Source organism: Otolemur garnettii, unplaced genomic scaffold, assembly GCF_000181295.1.
Source record: "Otolemur garnettii isolate 467f Iridium unplaced genomic scaffold, OtoGar3 scaffold00005, whole genome shotgun sequence".
NCBI lineage: Eukaryota > Metazoa > Chordata > Mammalia > Primates > Galagidae > Otolemur > Otolemur garnettii.
This window is the reverse complement of record NW_003852400.1, coordinates 3626884-3651053: the sequence shown is the minus strand read 5'-3', so window position 1 is coordinate 3651053 and position 24170 is coordinate 3626884. Positions and strand designations below refer to the sequence as shown.

At 37.7% G+C, this 24170-nt stretch overlaps 2 protein-coding genes across 11 annotated transcripts in view; one reads left to right on the top strand and one right to left on the bottom strand.

Annotated features, from left to right (window-relative positions):
• Positions 1-14710, top strand: part of KMT2E (lysine methyltransferase 2E) — a 103789-nt gene extending 89079 nt beyond the window's left edge. For 4 of the 7 annotated variants that reach the window (XM_023518711.1, XM_023518715.1, XM_023518719.1 and 1 more), the window contains 12 exons: positions 2321-2485; positions 2806-3132; positions 6379-6633; positions 6804-6948; positions 7503-7753; positions 8142-8198; positions 8336-8899; positions 9918-10204; positions 10911-10999; positions 11109-11234; positions 11415-11512; positions 12443-14710. In XM_023518711.1, coding sequence (XP_023374479.1) covers positions 2321-2485; positions 2806-3132; positions 6379-6633; positions 6804-6948; positions 7503-7753; positions 8142-8198; positions 8336-8899; positions 9918-10204; positions 10911-10999; positions 11109-11234; positions 11415-11512; positions 12443-13954 — 3876 coding nt within the window. In that variant the 3' untranslated portion in view covers positions 13955-14710. The remainder of the gene's footprint in view (positions 1-2320; positions 2486-2805; positions 3133-6378; positions 6634-6803; positions 6949-7502; positions 7754-8141; positions 8199-8335; positions 8900-9917; positions 10205-10910; positions 11000-11108; positions 11235-11414; positions 11513-12442) is intronic. The other 3 variants (XM_012812224.2, XM_023518733.1, XM_023518737.1) reach the window with 2 other exon arrangements.
• Positions 14711-16975: 2265 nt separating this feature from the next.
• Positions 16976-24170, bottom strand: part of SRPK2 (SRSF protein kinase 2) — a 147367-nt gene continuing 140172 nt past the window's right edge. For 2 of the 4 annotated variants that reach the window (XM_023518706.1, XM_023518701.1), the window contains one exon: positions 16976-18609. In XM_023518706.1, the coding sequence (XP_023374474.1) occupies positions 18425-18609 (185 nt within the window). In that variant the 3' untranslated portion in view covers positions 16976-18424. The remainder of the gene's footprint in view (positions 18610-24170) is intronic. The other 2 variants (XM_003782602.2, XM_012812207.2) reach the window with 2 other exon arrangements.

Here is a 24170-nt window from a genome sequence, read left to right as displayed (position 1 = left end):
AACCCGCCACCTTAGGTGTACGTGGCTGGCGCCTTAGCCGGTTGAGCTATAGGCGCCGGGCCACAAATGCAAATATTGTAACCTAATAGTTTGTACTCTCACATTAATCTAAAATTTTAGAAAAAGTAAATTAGGAAGCCAGGAAAACTTGCACAATAATTATGGCTCTGCCTATGACTGAGTCACTTAAGTCTTGTTTCTTCAGAAGTGTAGGACCTTTTAGGGGTGAGTGGGGAAGGACAGGGTTTTGTCTGTCACCCAGGCTGGAATGCAGTGGCACAACTATAGCTCTGTAGCAGCCTTGAACTCTTGGGCTCAAGCAATTCTGCTATAGCTTCCTAAAATGCTGGCATTAAAGGCATGGGCCACCACACCTAACCAAGGACTACATTAAGATACGGACCAGCTGTAATACATTATGAACCATTTCTAAACAGAGAAGTTTTGCTTTGACTACTGGTTAATTATGCTGTTTATAAGGGAGTTCAATTAACTGAATGAGTTTGAATCTTTACATCATACAATTTATCTCTGACCCTCACTTCCAACATCAAAAACAAGAGAATATTGGGCTATGCTGGAGAACTTTATCTTGGCATAAATTCATACTACTTTCAGAAGATCAGGCACCTAATATAGAAAGTATATTCTATAGGTGCCTGCCTTGTGAGTAATTTTTGCTAAGTCAAGTTTGTTTCTTCTAGGAAAAAATAGTTTCCCCAAATTTAAAAAAAAAAAGTTTTTGGGCAGCACCTGTGGCTCAAAGGAGTAGGGCACCGGCACCATATGCTGGAGGTGGTGGGTTTAAACCCAGCCCTGGCCAAAAACTGCAAAAAAGAAAAAAAAGTTTTAAAAGAAGTAACCACAGTAATTTACTCCTCTCCCTCACTAAGTTCAATAAGTGAAATAATTATGAAAATTACCTTTTTAAGTAATTTGAGATTTCTAAATTTAAGGATTTAGAGAAGCCTTAATAAATGGATAAAAGGGTTTTTCATAAAGAGGCATATGACAAAAAGGGTCAAATAAGGTAATTTAAAGGCTTATCCAAGGCCTTATCCAAAGGATTGTCCAAGGAAGGAATTCAGCTTTAGAACCTCCAGTTCCATTGAACAAACAAGATTACCTTTTACCTGTGCTATTTTAGTAGTTGACTGTCCATCCCAGATTAGGAGAACTAAGATACAGATATGTATCCACGAACAAGTAACCTTACCTCTTTGGACCTCAGTTTCCACAGTGTCATGTTTGTAGTATGGCTGTAACAAATTAGAAACTTAAAAGTAATGAGAGTTTTGTTGACATTACTTTCGTTATTTTGATGATTGTAACAAAGAAAAAACAGGAAAGAGTAAGGAGTAGCTTCTAGAGTGTAGGTATCTTGATGCTTAAAGCTCCAATATTGGAAGACTATAGCAGCCAGACCTTGAGTTTCTGATCTTTCTTTCTTTCTTCCCCACATCGATGACAATAGAGGAGGAAAGACAAATGGATCTGAGCCTCAGGACTTGGTTCTTTTGGAGAACTGGACAGTTGATGGACATGCTTCCTGGTTCTGGTTGAGAGCTGAAGCATTTGCCAGCCCCACTGGTCAAGGCTGTGGGTCTTGCTGTTAATGTTATGTATCCAAAGAGAATTGATGCTCAGAGGAACTCTTGCTGTTCCTCAGTCCCTGCCTGTCTTGAACTGTCAGCGTAAGACAGGAAGAGCAGAAGGTAGAGGAATGCTTTATAAGAATTATAATGGAAGTACTGTTTGAAAACCTCACAGATGTTTTCTATTTGAACTCAATAGCAATCTGTTGAAGTCTAAGTGTTACAGTCTCAGAATGATTAACTTGCCTAGGGTCACAGAGATACTGAGACTGGCAGAGTCATGATTTGAACCTAAGACTTTACCCCACAACATCTTGTCACCATGCATTAATGATATATTTTCACTCCTAAAGTGGATATGAATTTTTACCTTTTCAATCATCCCCTTAGGAATTCTGAATCACTTTTTAAAAAAGAGGCTGGCTTCTCTATTATTAAGGAAAAGATTTTCACTTTGGTCAAGCAAGGTAGTTCTGGGGGATTTTTGTTTTGTATAACCTTATCATTAACAATCAGAAATGTTTATAATGATAGGACTTACTATGATGTTTGGGATTCTAAAAGATCTTGGGTATAAATGTTCTCCTCCCTATTTATCTATCAGCAATAGAAGTATTTTGCTAACAGCACCATGACAATTACTTTTTAAATTTGCCATGAACATGTGGACTTCTGAATTTCACTTGGGTGCAATGATATTTATTTTGTCACTTTAAATTTCATAGACAAGAGAAGAAAGGAAAATGGAAGCAATTTTGCAAGCTTTTGCCAGACTTGAAAAAAGAGAGAAGAGAAGAGAACAAGCCTTGGAAAGGATCAGCACAGCCAAAACTGAAGTTAAAACTGAATGTAAAGATGCACAGATTGTCAGTGATGCTGAAGTTATTCAGGTATTATTCAGGTCTTGTTTTATTTTCATACTTAGACATCTTCGAATAAAATTACCACACATGATCCAATTATATCTATAAAGAATTTTAAATAATGCCTGTTGGCTTAATAGCATTTTTCAAATCCTGTGGGAATTTAAGCTTGAGCTCTAAGACTACACTTGCTTTGTTCTTGAGATATAATTTACCAAATTTGTAATTATGACTATTTATTATATATCACAATTTGTAGAGATTCTGGGAGGTTAGCTTCTGAAGCAGATTAATGCTTTTATATTTGAACTTTTATATAAGTTCCATTTTCTTGTATTTTGAATTAGGAACAAGCAAAAGAAGAAACTGCTAGCAAGCCAACTCCTGCCAAAGTAAATAGAACTAAACAGAGAAAAAGTTTTTCCCGAAGTAGGACTCACATTGGACAGCAGCGTCGGAGACACAGAACTGTCAGCATGTGTTCAGATATCCAGCCATCTTCTCCTGATATAGAAGTTACTTCGCAACAAAATGATATTGAAAATACTGTACTTACAATTGAACCAGAAACTGAAACTGCATTAGCAGAAATAATTACTGAAACTGAAGCTCCAGCACTTAATAAATGTCCTACCAAGTACCCCAAAACAAAGAAGGTACGATTCTTAATAAATGTAAGAACCGTTCCTAACAGTATCCTAAAGATAGTAAATAATCATAGTAGTGTTTTAAAAATTTCAATTTATAACAAAATACTTTGCAGACTTCTTTTTAAAAAGAATGAGAATTGCAGAACTGTAAGATAAGTTAAAAATGTTTGCATTACTGTGGAGACAGTTATGGTCAGTATATCAGGACTTTTAATATTGCATTTTATGATTTCTTTACATTAGTACATCTCTGAACTGGTTGAAGATGTATTATCCTTTATTGTAATTTTTATTGTTATGTATTTTTTATAAATTGCATTATATAAGTAGATTACAAGAATTAAGTGTGAAGAAGGTACTATGAAAATTTATAAGGAAGAGTAGTTTTAGACCACACTGTTAATAAAAATCTTTGAAAAAGTGTTAGGCTTGGCTCCATTCCCGTAGCACAGTGGTTACGGCACCCATCCACCTACACTGAAGTTGGCGGGTTCAAACCCAGCTCAGGCCAGCTAATGAACAATAACAACTGCAACAAAAAATACCTGGGCATCATGGCAGGTGCCAGTAGTCCCAGCTACTTGGGAGGCTGAGGCAAGAGAATTGCTTAAGCCCAAGAGTTTGAGGTTGCTGTGAGCTATGACTTCACAGCCTCTACAGAGGGCAACATAGTGAAACTGTCTCAGAAAAGAAAAAGAAGAACTGTTAGGCTTAATGAAGCAATTATGGGAAACTATTCACTGAATTAAACCAGCCTGAGCTTTTCAGACCAGAAAAAACAGATCATCCTGTGCAACTTTTCTTTTTCCCCTACTCTGACTAGAGTATGGCAGAGATACCAAGTGGTAACCATTAGACTCTTTGGGGAAAAGGGTAGATCATAAATGTATCTTTCTCATACACTTATGTAACAAAGTACTTTAAAGATTCATAATTGTTATGTCTTTGTTCTTACCCAATTCAGTTACTGTAAGCATGCTGCCAAACCAAAAGAAGTGTATTTTGAAAAATTCTATGAACCCAAGATTACATTGTAATAGCAAAGGTTATAGATTATTTGCCTGCCAGAGTCACAGGCTTCAGTAGTCAAAACACAGCTAATTCTATGTTCTCCTTACAGCACCACATAATATAAGCAAGCCAGCCAGTATTTGCCTTCAAACAATGAGTATTATTTTTGCCTACTGTAGAATAACAAGAAAATTACAACTTTTCTTTGTGATGTGAAAAGAAAAATGTCAGGTTTAAAAGAAGTGAGACTACTTTCTTTATTCCTTATAGGACATAATCCCTACACTTTATTAAATGACCTTTGTGGTGCTATACAATTATTTAAATTCCTGTTCTGAGACAGGGTCTCCTGCACATCCCTCACCTGAGATGTAAGCTTCTTCTATATCCTATCTGAGTCAGTAAAAAAAGCCCCTCTTGCCTGTTGGGTTTTGCTTATGATAGTGTTAATTTAAGCAACATTTTTTTTTTTTTTTTTGGAGACAGAGCCTCAAGCTGTCACCCTGGGTAGATTGCCATGGCATCACAGCTCACTGCAACCTCCAACTCTTGGGCTTAAGTGATTCTCTTGCCTCAGGCTCCCAAGTAGCTGGGACTACAGGCATCCACCACAATGCCTGGCTATTTTTTGGTTGCAGCCGGGCTGCATTGGAACCTGCAAGCTCAGGTGTATGTGGCTGGCGCCTTAGCCACTTGAGCCACAGGCGCTAAGCCAATTTAAACAACATATTTGATGGAGCAGCAGATGATCATGATTTCCCCAAAGGGCTCATTCAGTCTAAAATGTTGTAGGACATATATCACTACTTCTGTGCCAGATACTCTTTTAAGAGCTTTATATATGTTATTTAACTCTTTTAATCTTTACAACAATACTAATTTATAGAATTAGGTTTGATTATAGGACCCTTCTTTTACAGACAGAGATGTAAATGTTAGATAACTTTCTCACAGTCACAGTGTAAAGTGGCAAAACCAGTGTTCACCCCTGTGGTCTGGCTCCAGACTCCATGTGCTTCCCTACTACATTCTCCTGCTTGTTCTGGAAAGGTAGTTTTATACACACAGAAGAGGAGGAAAAGAAAAGACGCCACAATGTTTACAGTGCTTACCTCTAGGACACGGAGCAATAATTTTTTTAATGTGTGTTTCTCCATTTGTTTTATGTGTGTCTGTGTGAATGTACATAGGCACACAGACACAGTAATTTTTCAACATTTTCTATAAATTAAATTTATGGTAAGAATTAAAAATCTTATTATTTGACGAGATATAGATATGAATGCCCTTACGGAAAAGAAAATGTTAATAAACTATTTTTTTAATTAAAAGTGAGAAGAAATTTATATTTTATGATCAGGTATATTCATATAGCTAGTAAAGGTTCAATTATGTGCCTTGTAGATCAAAAAATCAACAGGATTAAGAAAAGGACTATGTAAATATTTAAAGGGTAGGAATTTTAAGAGATAGTTGGAACCCCTTAAGTCAGTGATTGTCAATGTTGACAGTTTTGGGTTTTGTTTTTTTGTTGTTTTTGTTTTGAGACAGAGCCTCAAGCTATCCCCCTAGGTAGAGTGTCATGGCATCACACTCACAACAACCTCCAACTCCTGGGCTCAAGCGAGTCTCCTGCCTCAGCCTCCCAAGTAGCTGGGACCACAGGTGCCCGCCACAACACCCAGCTATTTTTTTGGTTGCAGCCATCGTTGTTTGGTGGGCCTGGGCTGGATTCAAACCCGCCACCTTAGGTGTATGTGGCTGGTGCCTTAGCCACTTGAGCCACAGGGGCTGAGCCTTTTTTTTTTTTTTTTTTTTAATATACTGTGTACATTGACCTCATCTGTAGGAGATTCTGATGGGCAGATAAGGGAAAAAACTTTGCTTAAAATCAGATTTTTCTAATAGGTTAAACATCTTATAATAGAAGTAACAACAGACCTAAATTTAGTGTTTGTATTTAATAAAATGGCATTGCTATCTCCCAAGTTTTTACTATATTAAAAGTTGTGATGTCTTTTTGTAATAGGAATTTTACAAAAGCAACCCTGTGTTTTTGTTTCTATAAAATAATGGATAAAATATTTCAGAATAGCAGATAACCAAGGAAATATAGAATGAAATATTGGTTTTTGGACAACACATGAATGAGTTAAATTACCCAGTTTAAAGTATCAATTTCAAACCTTATATTAGAATACTCAATAGGATAATCTGTGTAATTACATTTATAGTGATCCAAATTTTTCTTTTCTCTAGCACTTGGTCAATGAATGGTTAAGTGAGAAAAATGAGAAGACGGGAAAACCTTCAGATAGCCTTTCAGAAAGGCCTCTGCGTATAACTACAGATCCTGAAGTGTTAGCTACCCAGCTCAATTCTTTACCAGGTCTTGCTTACAGTCCCCATGTATACTCTACTCCTAAGCATTATATTAGATTTACTTCACCATTCCTTTCGGAAAAAAGGAGAAGAAAAGAACCTACTGAAAACATTTCCGGTTCATGCAAGAAGGTAAACTTTTCTTTGGATATACAAATCTAAGATGAGGCAAATACCGATCTCATTCCTTACTACCAGTACTGTTCCTAGTAGTGAAATGCTTTTGCAATCAGCTTTGCGTTAACAGGCTATTTAAACAGCTACAAACTGATTCCTATTCATTTATGTTCTATGTTATTCAGAGATGGTTGAAACAAGCTCTGGAAGAAGAAAATTCAGCAATTTTACGTAGATTTAATTCACCCTGTCAAGAAAGATCCAGAAGTCCAACAGTCAATGGTGAAAATAAAAGTCCACTACTATTAAATGATAGCTGTTCCCTTCCAGGTAGAGTTTCTTTTCATTGTTGATTTAGTTTGAGAAATGTGGCTGGACCTATGCATAGCTTTTGTAACAGGCATAGTTTACTTATGCACTTTAGAAGGGAAGCACGTTGCTATGTATTTTATCTTCTGTCCTCCAAATTCTTTGGATGAAGATGACAGTTTGCAGTACCATGTGCATTGGAGTTTATGGTGGAATTTTTAAAGGCCTTGTTTGGGTTTTTTTTTTGGGGGGGGGGTTGGCTGGCTGCTTTTTAAACAGATTCAAAAGAACTTTTAGAAATCAGTTAAAGAAACATCAGTACTTGTAAAATTTCTTTGAGACTCTAAGGTCTAAAAGAAAGATGATGCTTGCCAACAGTAAAGTTAACTCGTTTTGGGGTGAAGAGATTGCTTCATGTTAGTACCATTTTTTTATACCATGAAATTTAGATTTGGGATAAAAGTACATCATAATTACTACTGTTGATATTTTAATCTTTCCCAGAATGTAACATATTATACACTGTAGCAACTACCAGCGGTACAATTTCTTACAGATTATTATTTCACCAACAGATTTAACTACACCACTAAAAAAAAGAAGACTTTATCACTTGCTAGATTCTGCTTATTCAGAAACTTCCACACCTACTCCTTCACCGTATGCTACACCAACTCACACAGATGTTACTCCTATGGACCCATCGTTTGCCACTCCTCCACGGATAAAATCGGATGATGAAACTTGTAGAAATGGTTATAAACCCATATATTCACCAGTTACCCCAGTAACTCCTGGTACACCGGGAAATACCATGCACTTTGAGGTGAGATAGTAAATGAAAAAATTTCACTCCTGGGGGTGGGGTTTCCTTAAGAGCTCAGTTCCCCCCTCCCCAATCCAATAGTATACCGAGAGTAGGAAAAGTTTTTAAGTTATTAAAAGAGAAAATTGGGAATATACTTTCATACGAATTTAAATGCTTTAACTTTTACTAATATGAGCTTAACTTTTATCTTACTGATTTACACAGCAGACTAAATGAATTTGTGTATCAAATTAACCTCAAAACAAGTACCTTATTTGAGGACTAGAAATAAAATAGGGATGAGTCTAAAACCAAACTCTATGTAGTTTCTTATTTTGTTTTCATGTCTATGATTATTCTCAATTTGTGTATTTTAATTCTCAATTCTAATTATTCTTCTATTTAGAATATTTCTTCCCCAGAAAGTTCTCCAGAAATAAAGAGACGCACTTATAGTCAAGAGGTAAGACATCACTAAAAAGGGGTTAAGTGGTTATTTTTTCCTATTACTATTATTTTTCTTAACTTACTTGTAGACTTTGAAATATTACCACAATGTTGTTATGTGTGTAATTTTTTTTGAAAAAATTCTTTAAACAGGGATATGACAGATCTTCAACTGTGTTAACACTGGGGCCTTTTAGAAATTCCAATTTAACTGAACTGGGTCTGCAAGAAATAAAGACTATTGGTTATACCAGTCCTAGAAGTAGGACTGAAGTCAGCAGGCAGTGCCCTGGAGAAAAGGAACCTGGGTCAGACCTTCAACTGGGACTCGATGCAGTTGAGCCAACTGCCTTACATAAAACCATAGAGACGCCTGCACATGACAGGACTGAGCCTAACAACCAACTGGACTCGACTCACTCCGGACGGAGTACAATATATTCTTCCTGGGTAAAGAGTCCTGACAGAACAGGAGTTAACTTCTCAGTGAACTCCAACTTGAGGGACCTGACACCCTCACATCAGTTGGAGGTTGGAGGAGGCTTCCGAATAAGTGAGTCAAAGTGCCTGATGCAGGATGATACTAGAGGCATGTTTATGGAAACAACTGTGTTTTGTGCTTCCGAAGATGGGCTTGTATCTGGTTTCGGACGGACTGTTAATGACAATTTGATCGACGGGAGTTGTACACCCCAGAATCCACCACAAAAGAAAAAGGTTACAATTTAATAATTTATAGTCCTTTTAATTTTTTTTTTTCAATTACTGAGGGTAATTGGTGGTTATATGTATTACATAAGGCATTCCTTAATTTATTCAAGCTAAACTTTATGTGTGTATATATTTAAACCCTTTGCCATTACTCCATTAGAAAATGTTCACAGAAAAATAAAAAATTGTAATAATATAGGAAATCCTTGTAAAGAGCATGGTTTCAGAGAAAGAAACCTCTAGGGTTTACTCACCAAAAGAGTAACTTTTAAAACTGAGCACTCCCTAACCAAAAAACAGATTTGAATAATATTTGTTACTTTATTTTACACAGAACAGATAGTCTTGTGTAGAAGAAAGGCCTTTCTGTAACCAATATTATGTCTACTACATTTAGGCCATGGGTGTGTGTGTTTGGAAAGTATACTAATATACTAGTGGATAAGCATATATTAAATGAATTCCTTGATTATCACCATTATCAGACTTACTCAAATGTTCAGAATGCCTTATTTCAGAAAAATGGGAGAATCTATATATACGTATTTTATTTGTTAGTAGGCTTATTGCTTTGCAAGTCAAAGAATTTTAGTGATGTGTGCTTTTAATTTTTGTAACAGAGTCCAGTTGGCAACTTTGTGGGAAGCAATGTAGTATAGTGGAAAGAGCACGGGCTTTCAAGTAAGACCTAGGTTCGAATCCCGGCTCCAACACTCACCAGCTGTGTGACCTTGAGTGAGTGAGTTACTCAATTTCCTCATCTGTAAAATGGGGATGATAATATACCTATTTCATAGGGTTGTTGTGAGGATTAAATGAGATAATTTACTGTAAATTTTCTAAGTACAATGCCTGGCATACAGTAGGCATTTGGTAATTGTTAATTATTATTTATTCAGAATCAAATTTTTTAATATAATTTCCTTATGTAAATTATAGTAATTCTCTTTAGAAAAAAAATGGATTGGTTCTGACATATAAACAAGAATAAAAGGTTTGCTTTCTCTTATCTTTCTTGTTTAAGGTTTCTCTGTTAGAATACCGTAAGAGACAACGTGAAGCTAGGAAAAGTGGCTCTAAGACAGAAAACTTTCCACTTGTTAGTGTATCACCTCATGCAAGTGGCAACTTGAGCAACAATGGTGATGCATGTGCCAATGGTAGTGAACCCGGGGAGCAGGCAGAAAACACTGCTAGCCTACCTTTACCAACACCAGCTACAGTTTATAATGCTACTTCTGAAGAAACCAGCAATAACTGTCCTGTTAAAGAAGCTACTGCCAGTGAGAAGAATGAACCAGAAGTTCAGTGGTAAGTCTGTTTGGAAGTTTCCTACTATGGAAAGAACAAGCTTTTGTTAATGAACTAGTCTTCCTATTTGTTGTTGTTCTTCCAAGGCTTAAGCAGATGGTGTTTTGTGGTCATAATTTTAAAAGATCCTGTCTGCTAATAGGGTTTTAAACCAGCTTGTATATTGCCAGTGTTGCTAAAGGTGCATTGTGTTTATTCCTTGATAATTTATTCACAGTTTCCATGCAAATTTCCAGAGAACTTTTATCTGTAAAATGTTTCTTTAAAAGAAATAGAAGCTGCATATAATGGGTCTTGGCAAAGATAGAGGCACATTGGCTGTAATCCTTGGTCCCTTCCACCTGAGAGCTTACAAGCCTGACACAGTTTATCCCAGGAATGTTTTGGTGCCTCTAGTAACCAACCAGAAATGACATTCTGTTCATGCACTATCTTCTATTCCTCCCTTGTTTTCACTAAGAAATTGCTGGAAACAGAGCAATTCAGACTTGATTAAGTTCTTCAGTTAAGTGGGGATAAGGATAGAATCTGAGTTTGGGAAGTGGTATGCAAGATAAGATTAGCTATTTTCAAAACTTAACGCCAAAGTATTTTCCTAATAGAGTAAAAGCCTTGGTCTGAGGAGATGATGACCATCAAGAGACAAAAAATAATCTAGCTGGCAGTAGCTTCTTTGAATTGAAGATGATGTGATTTTGTTTTAAAGGACTGCCTCAACTTCAGTGGAACAAGTGAGAGAAAGGAGTTATCAGAGAGCTTTGCTTCTCAGTGATCACCGTAAAGATAAAGATAGTGGTAAGTAAGCTTGTTCCTTCACCAAAAAAGTATAGTCAGTTAATCACTCTGCATCCTCGTTCTCTGCAACTCTAATGTTCTCTTTGGGTCTGCTCTGCTTCATCTCTAGGGGGAGAATCACCCTGTGTCTCATGTTCACCGAGTCATGTTCAGTCTTCACCTTCATCTCATTCAAATCACATTCCCCAGTTGCAAGCTAAGGGCCCAGTCCCTTCTTTCAGTGAACTTATGGAAGGTCAGTAAGCAAATGACCTATCATGGTTATTGTTGGAAACATCTTTCTACATCAGAAAAAAGAGAACCTTTATAACAAGTTAGTTTAAATGACAGAACGTGCATTGCATTGTTGTGTTAACAAAAGGCAGTATTTTTCATGTAATTTTTGTATTTACTATAGACTTCTTTTGCTTTACAGACCCTGATCCTGAAAATCCAGAACCCACAACTACAAGTGAATGTCCGTCCCCAGATACTTCTCAAATTACTTGTAAAAGCCCTTCAAAAACAAGCAAGGTAATCCTAACACTGACATTTGGATGTGGCCATTCAGAAAAGATGATAATAATGACTCTGCTATATATCAAGTGTCAGTTTGTAATTTCTGGACACTTTTTCTGTTACATACTCAATTGTGATTACTACTTTACTGCTTTTTCATCCTCTCTTCAGTGAACTGTAATGGACAACTTTGAGTAAACATACAAGTTGTCTAAGTATACATTAATAGCTTACGTTTTCTCTTGAAGTTCCACCTCTATTCCAGTGGTGTCTAGGAAATTCATAGCCTTTACATGAAATACTTAACTAGCCAATTCATTAGCCAAAAGCAAAAGGTTAGGTGATACTCATTTAAAGGAATGGTATCTCCGTCCTGGTTCATGAAGATGCAACAGTTTGATTTGGCTTGCCTATCACTGGAAACTCAAGATGAAGAATTGAGATTGATTTTTTTTTATTCTAGATATCAAATGATCTTATACTTGGATTATTTATATTTGAACAGTGTGTAAAGAAAATGAAAAGGTTATTAAAATCAAAATGGTTTGAGGGAGCAGGTTTATTTACCAAAACCAATTTATCCTTAGGTTGGGTGCAGACATTTCAATTATGTAATTTACTAAATGTTTAAGGTTACTAGAGTTCTTTCAGAATAAGGTTTAAAAATAGGTTTCGTAGCTTAGGGGGGAAGAGGCAAAAGGCAGTTTAGACCATTACTTCCCGACCTTGTCTTAAATAAAAGTTAATTTAAGCTCATTATCAGAATTTGTTTTAACTGTGAAAAAAAAAATGACCTTTTAACCCTCCAAGTCTCTATAAATGACTTCTCAAACCCATACAGGAAACAATATTAAATACCAGCAAGAAATATAAACCTTAAAGTACCTAAAGTGTTTCTTAAGTTTATATAAATACAAACTTACAGGACTTGCTTTCTTTTCATAGCCTGGTTCACCAGGACCTGTACTTCCTATGCAAGCACATGGGAAAATACTCACAAAACCAGATCCCCATTGGGAGGCAACAGTCACCGTATCAGAAGCTGAGAACAGTATCCACCTAAAAACAGAGCTCCAACAAAAACAGCTATCAAATAACCCCCAAGCACTTTCAAAGAATCATCCTCCTCAGCCACACGTTCGCAGTTCATCTGAGCAACTTTCACAGAAGCTGCCTTCTACACCAGCCAAGATGCACTGTCCTCCATCCCCTCATGTAGAAAATCCTCCAAAGTCATCTACGCCCCATACACCTGTACAGCATGGTTATCTGTCACCAAAGCCTCCTTCACAGCAGCTAGGATCTCCCTACAGGCCTCATCATTCACAGTCACCTCAAGTTGGAACACCTCAGCGAGAGCCTCAGAGAAATTTTTATCCAGCAACACAGAACCTTCAAGCCAGTAGTCAGCAGGCAACTTCTGGAGCATTATTTACACCAACACCCTCAGGACAATCTTCAGCAACATACAGTCAGTTTAACCAACAAAGTCTGAACAGCACGGCTCCGCCCCCTCCCCCTCCTCCGCCTCCTTCTTCTTCCTCCTATTATCAAAACCAGCAGCCCTCTGCAAACTTTCAAAATTATAATCAGCTCAAAGGTAGTCTTTCTCAACAAACTGTGTTTACATCAGGACCAAATCAAGCACTTCCTGGCACCACAAGCCAGCAAACAGTTCCAGGCCACCATGTTACTCCAGGGCATTTTTTGCCCTCTCAGAACCCTCCCATTCACCATCCATCCTCTGCTGCTGTTGTCCCACCCCCTCCTCCCCCACCACCTGCTCCAGGCCCACACCTGGTACAGCAGCCCAATTCCCATCAGCAACATTCTGTAGCACATGTAGTAGGGCCTGTTCATGCTGTCACCCCTGGGTCGCATATTCATTCTCAAACTGCTGGACACCACTTGCCACCACCCCCACCCCCTCCTGGTCCTGCCCCTCATCACCATCCCCCACCCCATCCTTCCACAGGACTCCAAGGTCTACAAGCACAACACCAGCATGTTGTAAATTCAGCACCCCCACCTCCCCCTCCACCGCCACCTTCCAGCGTTTTGGCTTCCGGGCATCACACCACATCGGGTCAAGCCTTACACCACCCACCTCATCAAGGACCTCCACTTTTTCCTTCAAGTGCTCATCCAGCTGTACCACCATATCCCTCACAAGCTACACACCATACCACTTTGGGACCGGGACCCCAGCACCAGCCTTCCGGAACAGGGCCACATTGTCCATTACCTGTCGCAGGTCCTCATCTCCAACCCCAAGGACTAAACAGTATTCCAACACCTACTGCTTCAGGGTTCTGTCCTCATCCTGGCTCTGTGGCCCTGCCACATGGGGTTCAAGGACCTCAGCAGGCATCTCCAGTGCCTGGACAGATTCCAATTCACAGAGCACAGGTGCCACCAACATTTCAGAACAATTACCATGGTTCAGGGTGGCATTAAAATGGACTCCAAAAACATTTTTTAAAATGTTCTGTAAGATAAACTGTATATTTCATATGTACCTGTTAAGGTACTTTTTAAAGCTTGTACATGAAACTTTGTATAAAAAAACACCAGTGCTCTTTTCATTGTATTTTTTCCCCATTTTTGCTTTTTAAAATTCCTTTCAAAACGTGCTGTTAAGACAGTATTAGATATCTTTATTTTGTAAGTGAACATTCCAGCAGTTTTTCTGGCAGTAGATTTGATGCTACATGATCTTTAAATTTTATTGTTGCAGTTAAATTCCTTTAGTGAACTTTTTCTATATTATTTTATACATATGCATTAAGTACACAGCTAAATATTGGCACTATGAGGATTTTCTTTTTTCTTTTTTTCCTATCAGCAGTTCTGTGAGTGCATCTTAGGTATAAAAATGCAATACAATTTTTATAGTTTGGTGTGGACATGGCTCATTTTGTTTTATCGGTTATTTGCAAGCAAAATGTAATTTAATGTATAGATGATTTCTAATGTCTCCTGACAAACTGTAAATACTGCATTTCTTTTGCGTATATAATTGCTGATAGCTTTTCTCATTTGATATATAAGCATTGTACATATGACAAGTCTTTTGCAAAACTGTGTGATCTTTGTGAAAAGTAGTACAGTATATGATCTTTAATTTCTTTTTTATTTTAAATATACTGTCACATTGAAGCACTGGTTGGGCATTTTAATTCATGTTAATAAATCACAATTATGTCAGTTTTACCAAATTGTCCTGTACAACTTCTAAGATTGGGTCTGTGTGTTTCTACAAAAGTTATAATTTTCAAATACAATTTGTAAGGAGCCTTCTGTTTTCTTCAGTGACTACTACCTCCATTAGTTAGATGGCAGCTACAATAGGAGGCAGTAGGGGGTTGTTCCTGTAATGAATGGTTCTTACCATTTTTGCAAGAGCCATGTTGAAAACTATTTTAAAAGTCATGCTGCATCACCAGTATCTGACACCATACAGAACAAATCCAGACCACTAATGCATTACATGATACACTCAAATTATAATTTAAAACTGTCTAAAACTATAGGTAGTTTGCCTAAAACACAGGAATATTTAACTTGTACATTTTAGGATATGCCTGAAATATCCTGATTATTCAATGATTTAAAAATTAAAATCCAGCTATAGTTTTCTTAAAACTCGTAGGAAATACCTTTCTTTAAATTGGTATTGGATATACAGAACTAAAGGAAAAGGCATTATCCTTAGATCTCTCAAATGAAATGAAAATGGCCTCTCAAGTGAACATTTTATTGCAAAACTATAAAAGGATATTTAAAATTAAGGGAAAACAAAAAATTCCTACTCTTTGTTATCTACCTCTCAGGAGGATTTAAGTATATTCAATAGTAATGACACTGTTTATTAACACGTTTTCATCATCCAGTTACTTGACATAATTTGGCACAGTATATAAATTTTGTGCATCAGAGAAAAAAGTAAACAGACTTAAAAATGTAATTTAAGTTATGATTTATACTTTAAATTTCCATTTCCTTTTGAAAATTGACTAATGAGGCATTAATGCAGCTCGTATAAGGGCTCAATCCTGATCAACTTCAACTTTTAGAAGAACATAGATCAACTTTGCCATCCTTGACTTGTCAAACATCTATGTTACAGTATTCACTAAAAAACATTCACTAGGAAATGTCTTTACATCTTCTATCCCCTGATAGTTTCACACACTGAATAAAGCTAACTAGCTTGTGAAATGTCAATGTTTACCTATTTTAAAAGGACTATGCTCCTAAGTATTTTAAGTTCCTCAGTTTTAAATTTGCCTACTACACAAATACGTATTCAGAAGCTTTTGTGCAAACTGCAGCACCTTACATAAATCTCTGACTTTTTGAGAAAGGATATACGAAAAGCAGAATCTAAGAATAATGTGGACTGAAGTTCTCCAATGGAACGTTCATCCTTTATCCTGTTAACTAGTTATGAATGGTACAAGTATAAGAAGCAAGTTAGTAAATCAGTTTTCACCTAAAAAGTTTATGCCTTTTTGAAGCTCTTATATCCACTCTTTCTCTGTCTGCCAATTTCCAGACAGCCAGCTTCTCTGAATCTGCTATAATCACATACATCAGCCACTGCTTGTCATTTTCCATGAAGACTTCACATGGACTAGAGAAAGGAAAAGACAGGACATTCAACTAAAGTCACTGAGCTGGTTATAATGTTTAGCATAACCAGTGGTTTTCATTTAGCTTATATGCATTCTTTATCAACAAGCCGCCAAGAATTGGCTAAAACCATACTATGTCTGATACAAATGTATGTTCCTTCTAGACCAATTGTTTCTACATTGGAAACTAGTCAGGCTGTTTTATCATAAGGGTCACCCTTAGAAATTCATAATTAATTTACTTTAATTTCCCACATGAGCTAAAATTAGCTATTTCATTCAAGTGTACTATCTCCCTGGTAAAAATTCTTACATACTTAGAGAAGAAATAAATGTGCTCTGGTTTTTTAAGAGCCTTTCCTATGGAAATCATGGACAGTACACTGGTCTACAGCCACCACCTGTCACAGACACTACCTGGTAACCTATAACATCATTAAAAAAATTTACCATATATGTTTCATAATGAAATGAATGAATGGTATATTCTACCTCAGTGATATGTGATATAATACTATTTCCTAAAAGATTATGTGTCTTGCTCTCTCATAGTGAATGCTGTTAAAAAAGGAAAATTTGCAATGCTCAAACAAAAAGCAATTAGTATATTTTTGATGAAACATGAAGAGATCACTGAAATTCCAGATAACAAATTGCTTCCATAGCATCTTTCTTAAACCCTTTTTGCCCTTAAAAAATAAATTATTTCCTTACAATAACCCTTAATGCATGTTCTACAATTGCATTTGCTCCAACAGAATGTTGGTACTTGCTTTTAGTTTAGGTGACACTACACTGATAACAAATGTTCAAATACAGGGCAATGACCAAGGCAATGTCTGAAAAAAAAAACCAAAACACTTTAATTTTTAAGACAACTGCAAGCACCTCAAACAATGGATTATTGTTACAACACTTGTTAGCTTTTCACAATCTAGTTATTGCAAAGGCATATGGATAAATGTTAATGGACAAAGTCAAAAACGAGGCACCTTAATGAATGTAAAATTCAAAATAAAAAAACATTCAATCCACTGACTTCTAAAAGAGGCTAAATATACCTCTATATATTACATTCTAAAATTGTATTGCCTACTATGGTTTGTGTCCTGGATTCTACAATTTTTAGGAAATGCATAAACAAAACTGTGTACAACCTGCAAAGGGAAAATCATTTTCTCAACTTCAATTCATGGAAAGACAATGAAAAAGCTTGTAAAGTTTGTCATAGCCACACATAAAGTCGCCTATGCAATGAATGTGGATACTGTAACTTGGAGCTGAAGAGTGTTCTGCCCACTGCACTGTGATCTGTATAGACCATACCTTGTGTTTTAGATAAACACGATCATGCTTTTCCAAAAATATATATAATTTTTTTCATTCCACACACTGAACATGTTTCTCTTGTCCAATTTAATCTACATCGAGTTTAACTTACAATGCTTAGAGGAAGCAACACCACATGGTACCAGGCCATCACATTTTTAAAGGGAAATTGCTTTTTCTTTAAAAATATGCAAAAATATGAATGGGACTGCTGAATTATAATGCATATTTCAGAATGAGAAGCATGTCTTTTCTTCCTTTAAAGTGTCATCTAGGGAATGACATCTTGTAACCCAGAGCCACTCTGTTTAAAATCCAATGTAAAAGGACTATTATGGAATGAAAAGTTTTGCACAACTCCTTGGAGCAGTTAAAGTCTGCTACATGCAACTTTGGCTACAAAGCACTCAAGACTTGGTAGCTTTTCTGAAATTTGAGTCCCCATCCCATATTTAATGGAAATTAACATTTACAGGTGCATTTACATACACTATAATACAGGAATGATGTCCCTTTGCCAGAAGATAAAATTGTACATTTCCTTGCTATTTCTTGGTTCCAACTTGATAATTTCTTAAGATTGTAAATTATATAGTACTCAGCTAAAATATTTCTTCATAAATAGTTACAAAACCTGCCAAAACACAAAGGGGAAAGTATTTTTCGTTCAAAAAAAGTGATATTTGAATGTCACACAACACAAGAAACAATGCTTAGAGACATGTTATTGTTTCCAGAAGAAAATGGTCAGTAAACTACTTAGCTGAGGACAAAAGACTACCCTTCCCCAGGACCACAGTGCACAAAAAGCAAAATGTCAAATGACAGTACCTCAAAGCAAAATAAAGGTCTGAGGATGAAGCCAGCTCACTTGTAATCCTGATAAAGAATGAAAGTCACCGTTTAGGTCCAATGTACTGGGAACATTTGCTAGCTCAGAATGCTATATTGGTAGAATATGCTAAGAATTCAACCAAGGATGCCGAAGGCATTCACCAGCTGAGGCTCGTTTTTCTGGAACCATTTCTAACATCGGAATCAGGAAATCTGTAAACTGCGCAGCATCTTCATGGGGCCAGCCGTACTTTTCCACAAGCACATCAAAGAGGCTCCAGGGCTTCAGCTTGGTGATGTGCCGCAGTTCTCCTACAGGGAAGAAATACACCAACGTCAAAAAAGCTCCAAGTTTCTGTTTCCCATTGTTGGTCCAGCCAGGTTCTTTTCAAGGAGGCACACAATCTACCTGCTCAACACTTTATGGCAACAACAGAGGCCAGCACTTCCCCCTAAGCAATGATCATTAAATGTAAGCATACCTGCGTCGTATTTCAAGTAAGCCTGGCAGACGTGGATAGGGCTTAATTATGTCCAGAAGGTTTTCATTTCTAAAGGCTGAGACAGCCACTCTCACTTCAACTTGGGGTTGAAGTGCAAATTTTTGCAATTTGCAGACTTGCCCAGAAAAAGCTATCTGAAAGTCTTCTAGGGGTGGGGAACCTGCAAGCTTCAAGGCCACATGTGGCCCTTAGATCCCCAAATGTGGCCCTTCAACTGAATCCAAACTTTATTAAAAGGATTTTTGTTATACAAAATTTGGATTCAGTAAGAAGGCCACATTCAATGATCCAGAAAGCCACATGTGGCTCCAAGGCCACAGGCTCCCAAAGAGAACTTTCTTTAACAGAACAGAACAACAAGCTATAGTTAAGTGTCATATGAATTATAATTATTATTTTTAAGTCAAACTGTTCAAAGGTCAAGATAACTTTTGTTTTAAGAATAGAACATTTGGATGGAGCTGGAGAATGTTCTTCTGAGCAAAGTATCACAAGAATGGAGGAAAAAATATCCAATGTACACACCCCTATTATGAAACTAATTTAAACCTTTTTATATGAAAGCTATAACCAAATAGCCTAAGAATATGGGGAGGGGGAGGGAGAAGGGAGGGGGGAATGGGTGGAGGGAGGGAGTCTGGAGGGATTACTTCTGAGGTTTACCTTATAGGGGTACAGGTGAATCTTTCTAAGAGTAGAATGTGAATGTTTTAAAGCAATAACTGAGAAAATGACATCAAGGCTGTGTTGACCAGTTGATGGAAGTATTTCAGATTGCATGTGAAAACCCCACACTGTACCCTAGAAGTGCATTAATGTACATAGTTACCGTTCAATAAAAAAAAAAAAAAAGAATAGAACATTTTCCCTGCCTATTCAATAGGACATCCCACCCTTGCTGGTAGAGAGGCTTCTTTGGAAACCACTTGGACGGTTCTGAGGATAGATGATGTCCCCCATTACAGCCACCTCTCAAGCCATGTTGCAGGGTGCTGAGCCACGGGCAGCCAGGTCTCAGAGTACCTGAGAGGCATGCCTCTTGCAAGGATTGATCTCACCTCATCACCTGCTATAATTGTACTAACAAGGTAAATGTTTTTCATGATATGCATCAACTGAGAATCAGTGCTGTGCTCACAAGAGAGTCTTCTCAGGAGGCCTGGTCATTTCACCCAGTTATTCGAGTCAATTTAGAAACACTCTTCTCTTTTAAAAAGTGTAACAAAATTAAAAGAACATTATGGAAAAAAACAACAACAAAAAGAGAAATAACCTCCTATCCTATCCCACAACTGCCCTTTCCTTTTGCTGATACTCTTTCCATGGACGTTCTTACAGATGGTTTAGGAGTTGCCATCATGCTGTGCACAGGATTCTGTGTGAAGTATTAGTTCTAACTGAAGGGCTTAGGTATAAAACAAGGTTCTAGCTCTAATGTGAGGGACTGAGGAAATGTTAAGCACAGCTTCCAGACAGGTCAGGTCTGTGTTTTGAAGAAGTGAACCTGCAGTCTTAGAGGTGGGCAGGGACTTCCTATGGAAGGAAACAGTCTCTGGAAGAAGGAAGTCTAGGCAATCACTAAAGGTTTATCCCTCTAACCCAGAAATTCCAGTACTAGGAATCTAGCCTGAGAGAGTTACACTCTGACACTCTCAACCTCACCCCCCTAATATGCTCAATGCAAAATTTTACATACTTGCAAAATTACAAATGCCCAATAATGATTTTTTTAAAAAACCAAGGTACATTGGGCAGCGCCTTTGGCTCAAAGGAGTAGGGCGCCAGCCCTATATGCTGAAGGTGGCGGGTTTAAACCTAGCCCTGGCCAAAAACAGCAAAAAAAAAAAAAAAAAAAAAAAAAGCCAAGGTCCATCAACTTGGTATTATTTCATATCACTTAATAATATGGGGAAACATCATACGGTACAATATATGAGAACAGAGTCAAAACTATGTTCCACAGACAATCATAAGACTGATTTTTTTTAAAATGCCCATGAAGATGCAAAGCAAGTGAACAGCAACTTTGTTAGTGGGTTATTTCTCTCAATACTCACATTTTCTATAATGAAACTATATTGATTTAGGCAGGGCACTGTGGCTCATGCCTATAATCCCGGCACTCTAGGAGGCAAGGTGTGTGGATCACCTGAGCTCAGGGGTTTAAGACCAGACTAAGCAACCATCTTTACTAAAAATAGAAAAACTAGCTGGGTGACATGGTGGGTGCCTATAGTCCCAGCTACTTGGAAGGCTAAGGCAAAAGGATCACATGAGCCCAAAAGTCTGAGGTTGCTGTGAGCTGTGACATCACGGCACTCTACACAGGGTGACAGAGTGAGACTCTGTCGGAAAAAAAAGGATATAGTGACTTAGACTAACTATTGATCTTAATAGAGCAACAGTTTAGGCAAATTAAGAAAGTTCACACTGGACAGCACCTGTAGCTCAGCGGGTAGGGTGCTGGCCACATACACCGAGGCTGGTGGGTTCAAACCTGGCCTGGGCCAGCTAAAAATCAACAATGACAACTGCAACAATAAAAAAAGTGGCTGGGCATTGTGGCAGGCGCGTATAGTCCCAGCTACTTGGGAGGCTGAAAAGAATCGCTTGGGCCCAGGAGTTGGAGGTTGCTTTGAGCTGTGATACTATGACTCTACAGAGGGCAACAAAGTGAGATTCTGCCTCAAAAAAAAAAAAAAAAGCTCACACTGACATGCTAAAACAAGTCCTCGGGAAAAGAGAGAGAACCTTCTTGACATTCATCTGTCTTAGAATCCTACTCTATCCGGGTTTGCAAGTGAATGCCACTGCTGAGAAGGATGTCTACTCAGAACAGCAAAGGAACCCATTTCTGAGGGTGCTAGTTTCTAAACTCAGATTCACCAACAGGCATCAAATTAAGTACAATCTTCCATGAAAAGATAAGTCTTACCAATATCAGATGCCTAAAAACTACGTAACAACATTGACAAAAATAATACAATGTAGGGAGGCTACAAAAAACTACTTATTCATGTACAACTAGGCATATGATAAAACTGATTAAAAAACATTTACGAAAAGCAGCCTCAAATCTGTAACTAATTCTAACTAGGTAATTCTACACAAAAAACTGTACGTGTGAAGATGTGGTCTCTAATAGCAAAATATGCACGATAATGCCAAACATCAACAGGTCCCGAAACACAATATTCAGTGCAATTTAATGTTGTATTCAGTTTAATACAACACTCAATGTGGATTATGTAGATAATTAGAAGAGCTCTACAATGCCAAGTAAAAATAGGAAGACACTCCTCTGGAGCCTATGATTATCTGTACACATCCTTAGGCTTGATATAAGAAGTAATGCTGTTACTTAAACACAACTCCCAATTCTCCAACTCTGCATCTACTGATAGCAGACATGGTAAGAGTGGACTCAATGGGTGAGCAAGAGCTTGGGTCCATTCACCAGCTCCAGCCCTGTACATGATGCACAAGAAATAACAGCCACCTCCACCCCTGCCACTTAGAATAATAAATAAGAATGAAATATTAAAAGAGTAAAACTAATTCTAAAAACATGTCTTTATGATTTGCTCCTCCCATAGAGGTAGCTCCCTAACAAGTTAAAGAAATTTTACCTTCTATTTTTTCTTTTAAGAAAATATACAGGCTGGGTGCAGTAGCACATACCCATAATCCTAATACTCTGGAATGCCGAGGCAGGAGAATGGCTTGAGCTCAGGAGTTTGAGACCACCCTGAGCAAGAGTGAGATCCCATCTCTACTAAAAATAGAAAAGTTAGCCTGGTATTGTGGCACCTATTGTTCCAGCTACATGGGAAGCTGAGGGAGGAGGATTGCTCCAATCTAGGCAACAGAGTGAGAGTCTGTCTCAAAAAATTACGTAAATAGGGCAGCACCTGTGGCTCAAGGAGTAGGGTGCCGGCCCCATATGCTAAGGGAGGTGGGTTCAAACCCAGCCCCAGCCAAAAACTGCAAAAAAAAAAAAAAAAAAAAATTTAAGTGAATAAATAAAAAGAAAGAAGGCTTGGTGCCTGTAGCTCAGTGATTACAGTGCTGGCCCTGGTGGGTGGTTTCAAACCTGGCCTGGACCTGCTCACTAAACAACAACAACAATAAAACTGCCCCCCCCCAAAAAAAACAAAAAGAAAGAAAGAAAATATACAACAATGTGTTTCACGAAAACACGTTCTGCAGATGATTAGAAACTTGTGACAATTTTTATTTTATTTTATTTTATTTTTTTGAGACAGAGTTTCACTATGTCACCCTCAGTAGAGTGCTATGTTGTCACAGCTCACAGCAACCTCAACTCTTGGGCTTCAGTGATTCTCCTGCCTCAGCCTCCCAAATAGCTAGGACTACAGGTGCCCGCCACAACGCCTGGCTATTTTTTGTTGCAGTTGTCAATACTGTTTAGAAGGCTTGGGTCGGGCTTGAACCCACCAGCCTCAGTGTATGTGGCTGGTACCATACGCACTGTGCTACGGGCACTGAACCATGACAATTTTTATTTTAAAGATTCCATCTCCAGCCTTTCCTTCTTAAAGAATAGTGAATACCATTTTCACCCTTCCTGGGCCTACACAAGCTACTGATCTCAGTATCCATCTCCCACATGTGAATGCAAACAAAAGCTCAGTGCCAGGTAGATAACTCTGTGTTAGTGCTATTCTCCAGGCGCCATGGAGAATCCCAGTTTGCCTTGCGAGCATCCTGACAAAATCACCAGGAAGCAGCCAGGAGGGAGGGCTTCTCATCTACAGGAAAGGCTGCCTGCCTCACAGCAGCTGTGTTTGCCAATCCCAGACTACAAAATGGCTTTCCAAGGAGAAAAATTAGATACTTTCATTATATTTCCCTTGAATATTATTTTAAGTGAGTTATTTTATATGAAGGAAAATATACCATTTGTCCATGAAATTATGCTACTCCAGAATTGAACAAAGAAGCCCAGGAGGTTTCACACTGCATACAGGAGAAGTACAAAGGCAAGCCCTGGTACCACAGCTACATGAATACTGGTATTTATACAGCAAACCATGATACAAAAGAGATTGGGATAAATTACAAGAGTGTACACACAGAAAGCACATCTACCAAGAAATACAGGTGTAAAAGCAAAAGACAAAATTTAAGAAATTTAAACAAATTTTTATGCAGGTAGACAAAATACATGAAGATAACTATTTGACATCAAAACATGTATGAACATTACCTCACCCCACACAAAAATTAATTAAAAATGGATTATAAACCTAACTTTAAGAGCTAAAAATATAGGCTCGGCGCCTATAGCTCAACCGGCTAAGGCGCCAGCCACGTACACCTAAGGTGGCGGGTTCGAATCCCCAGCCC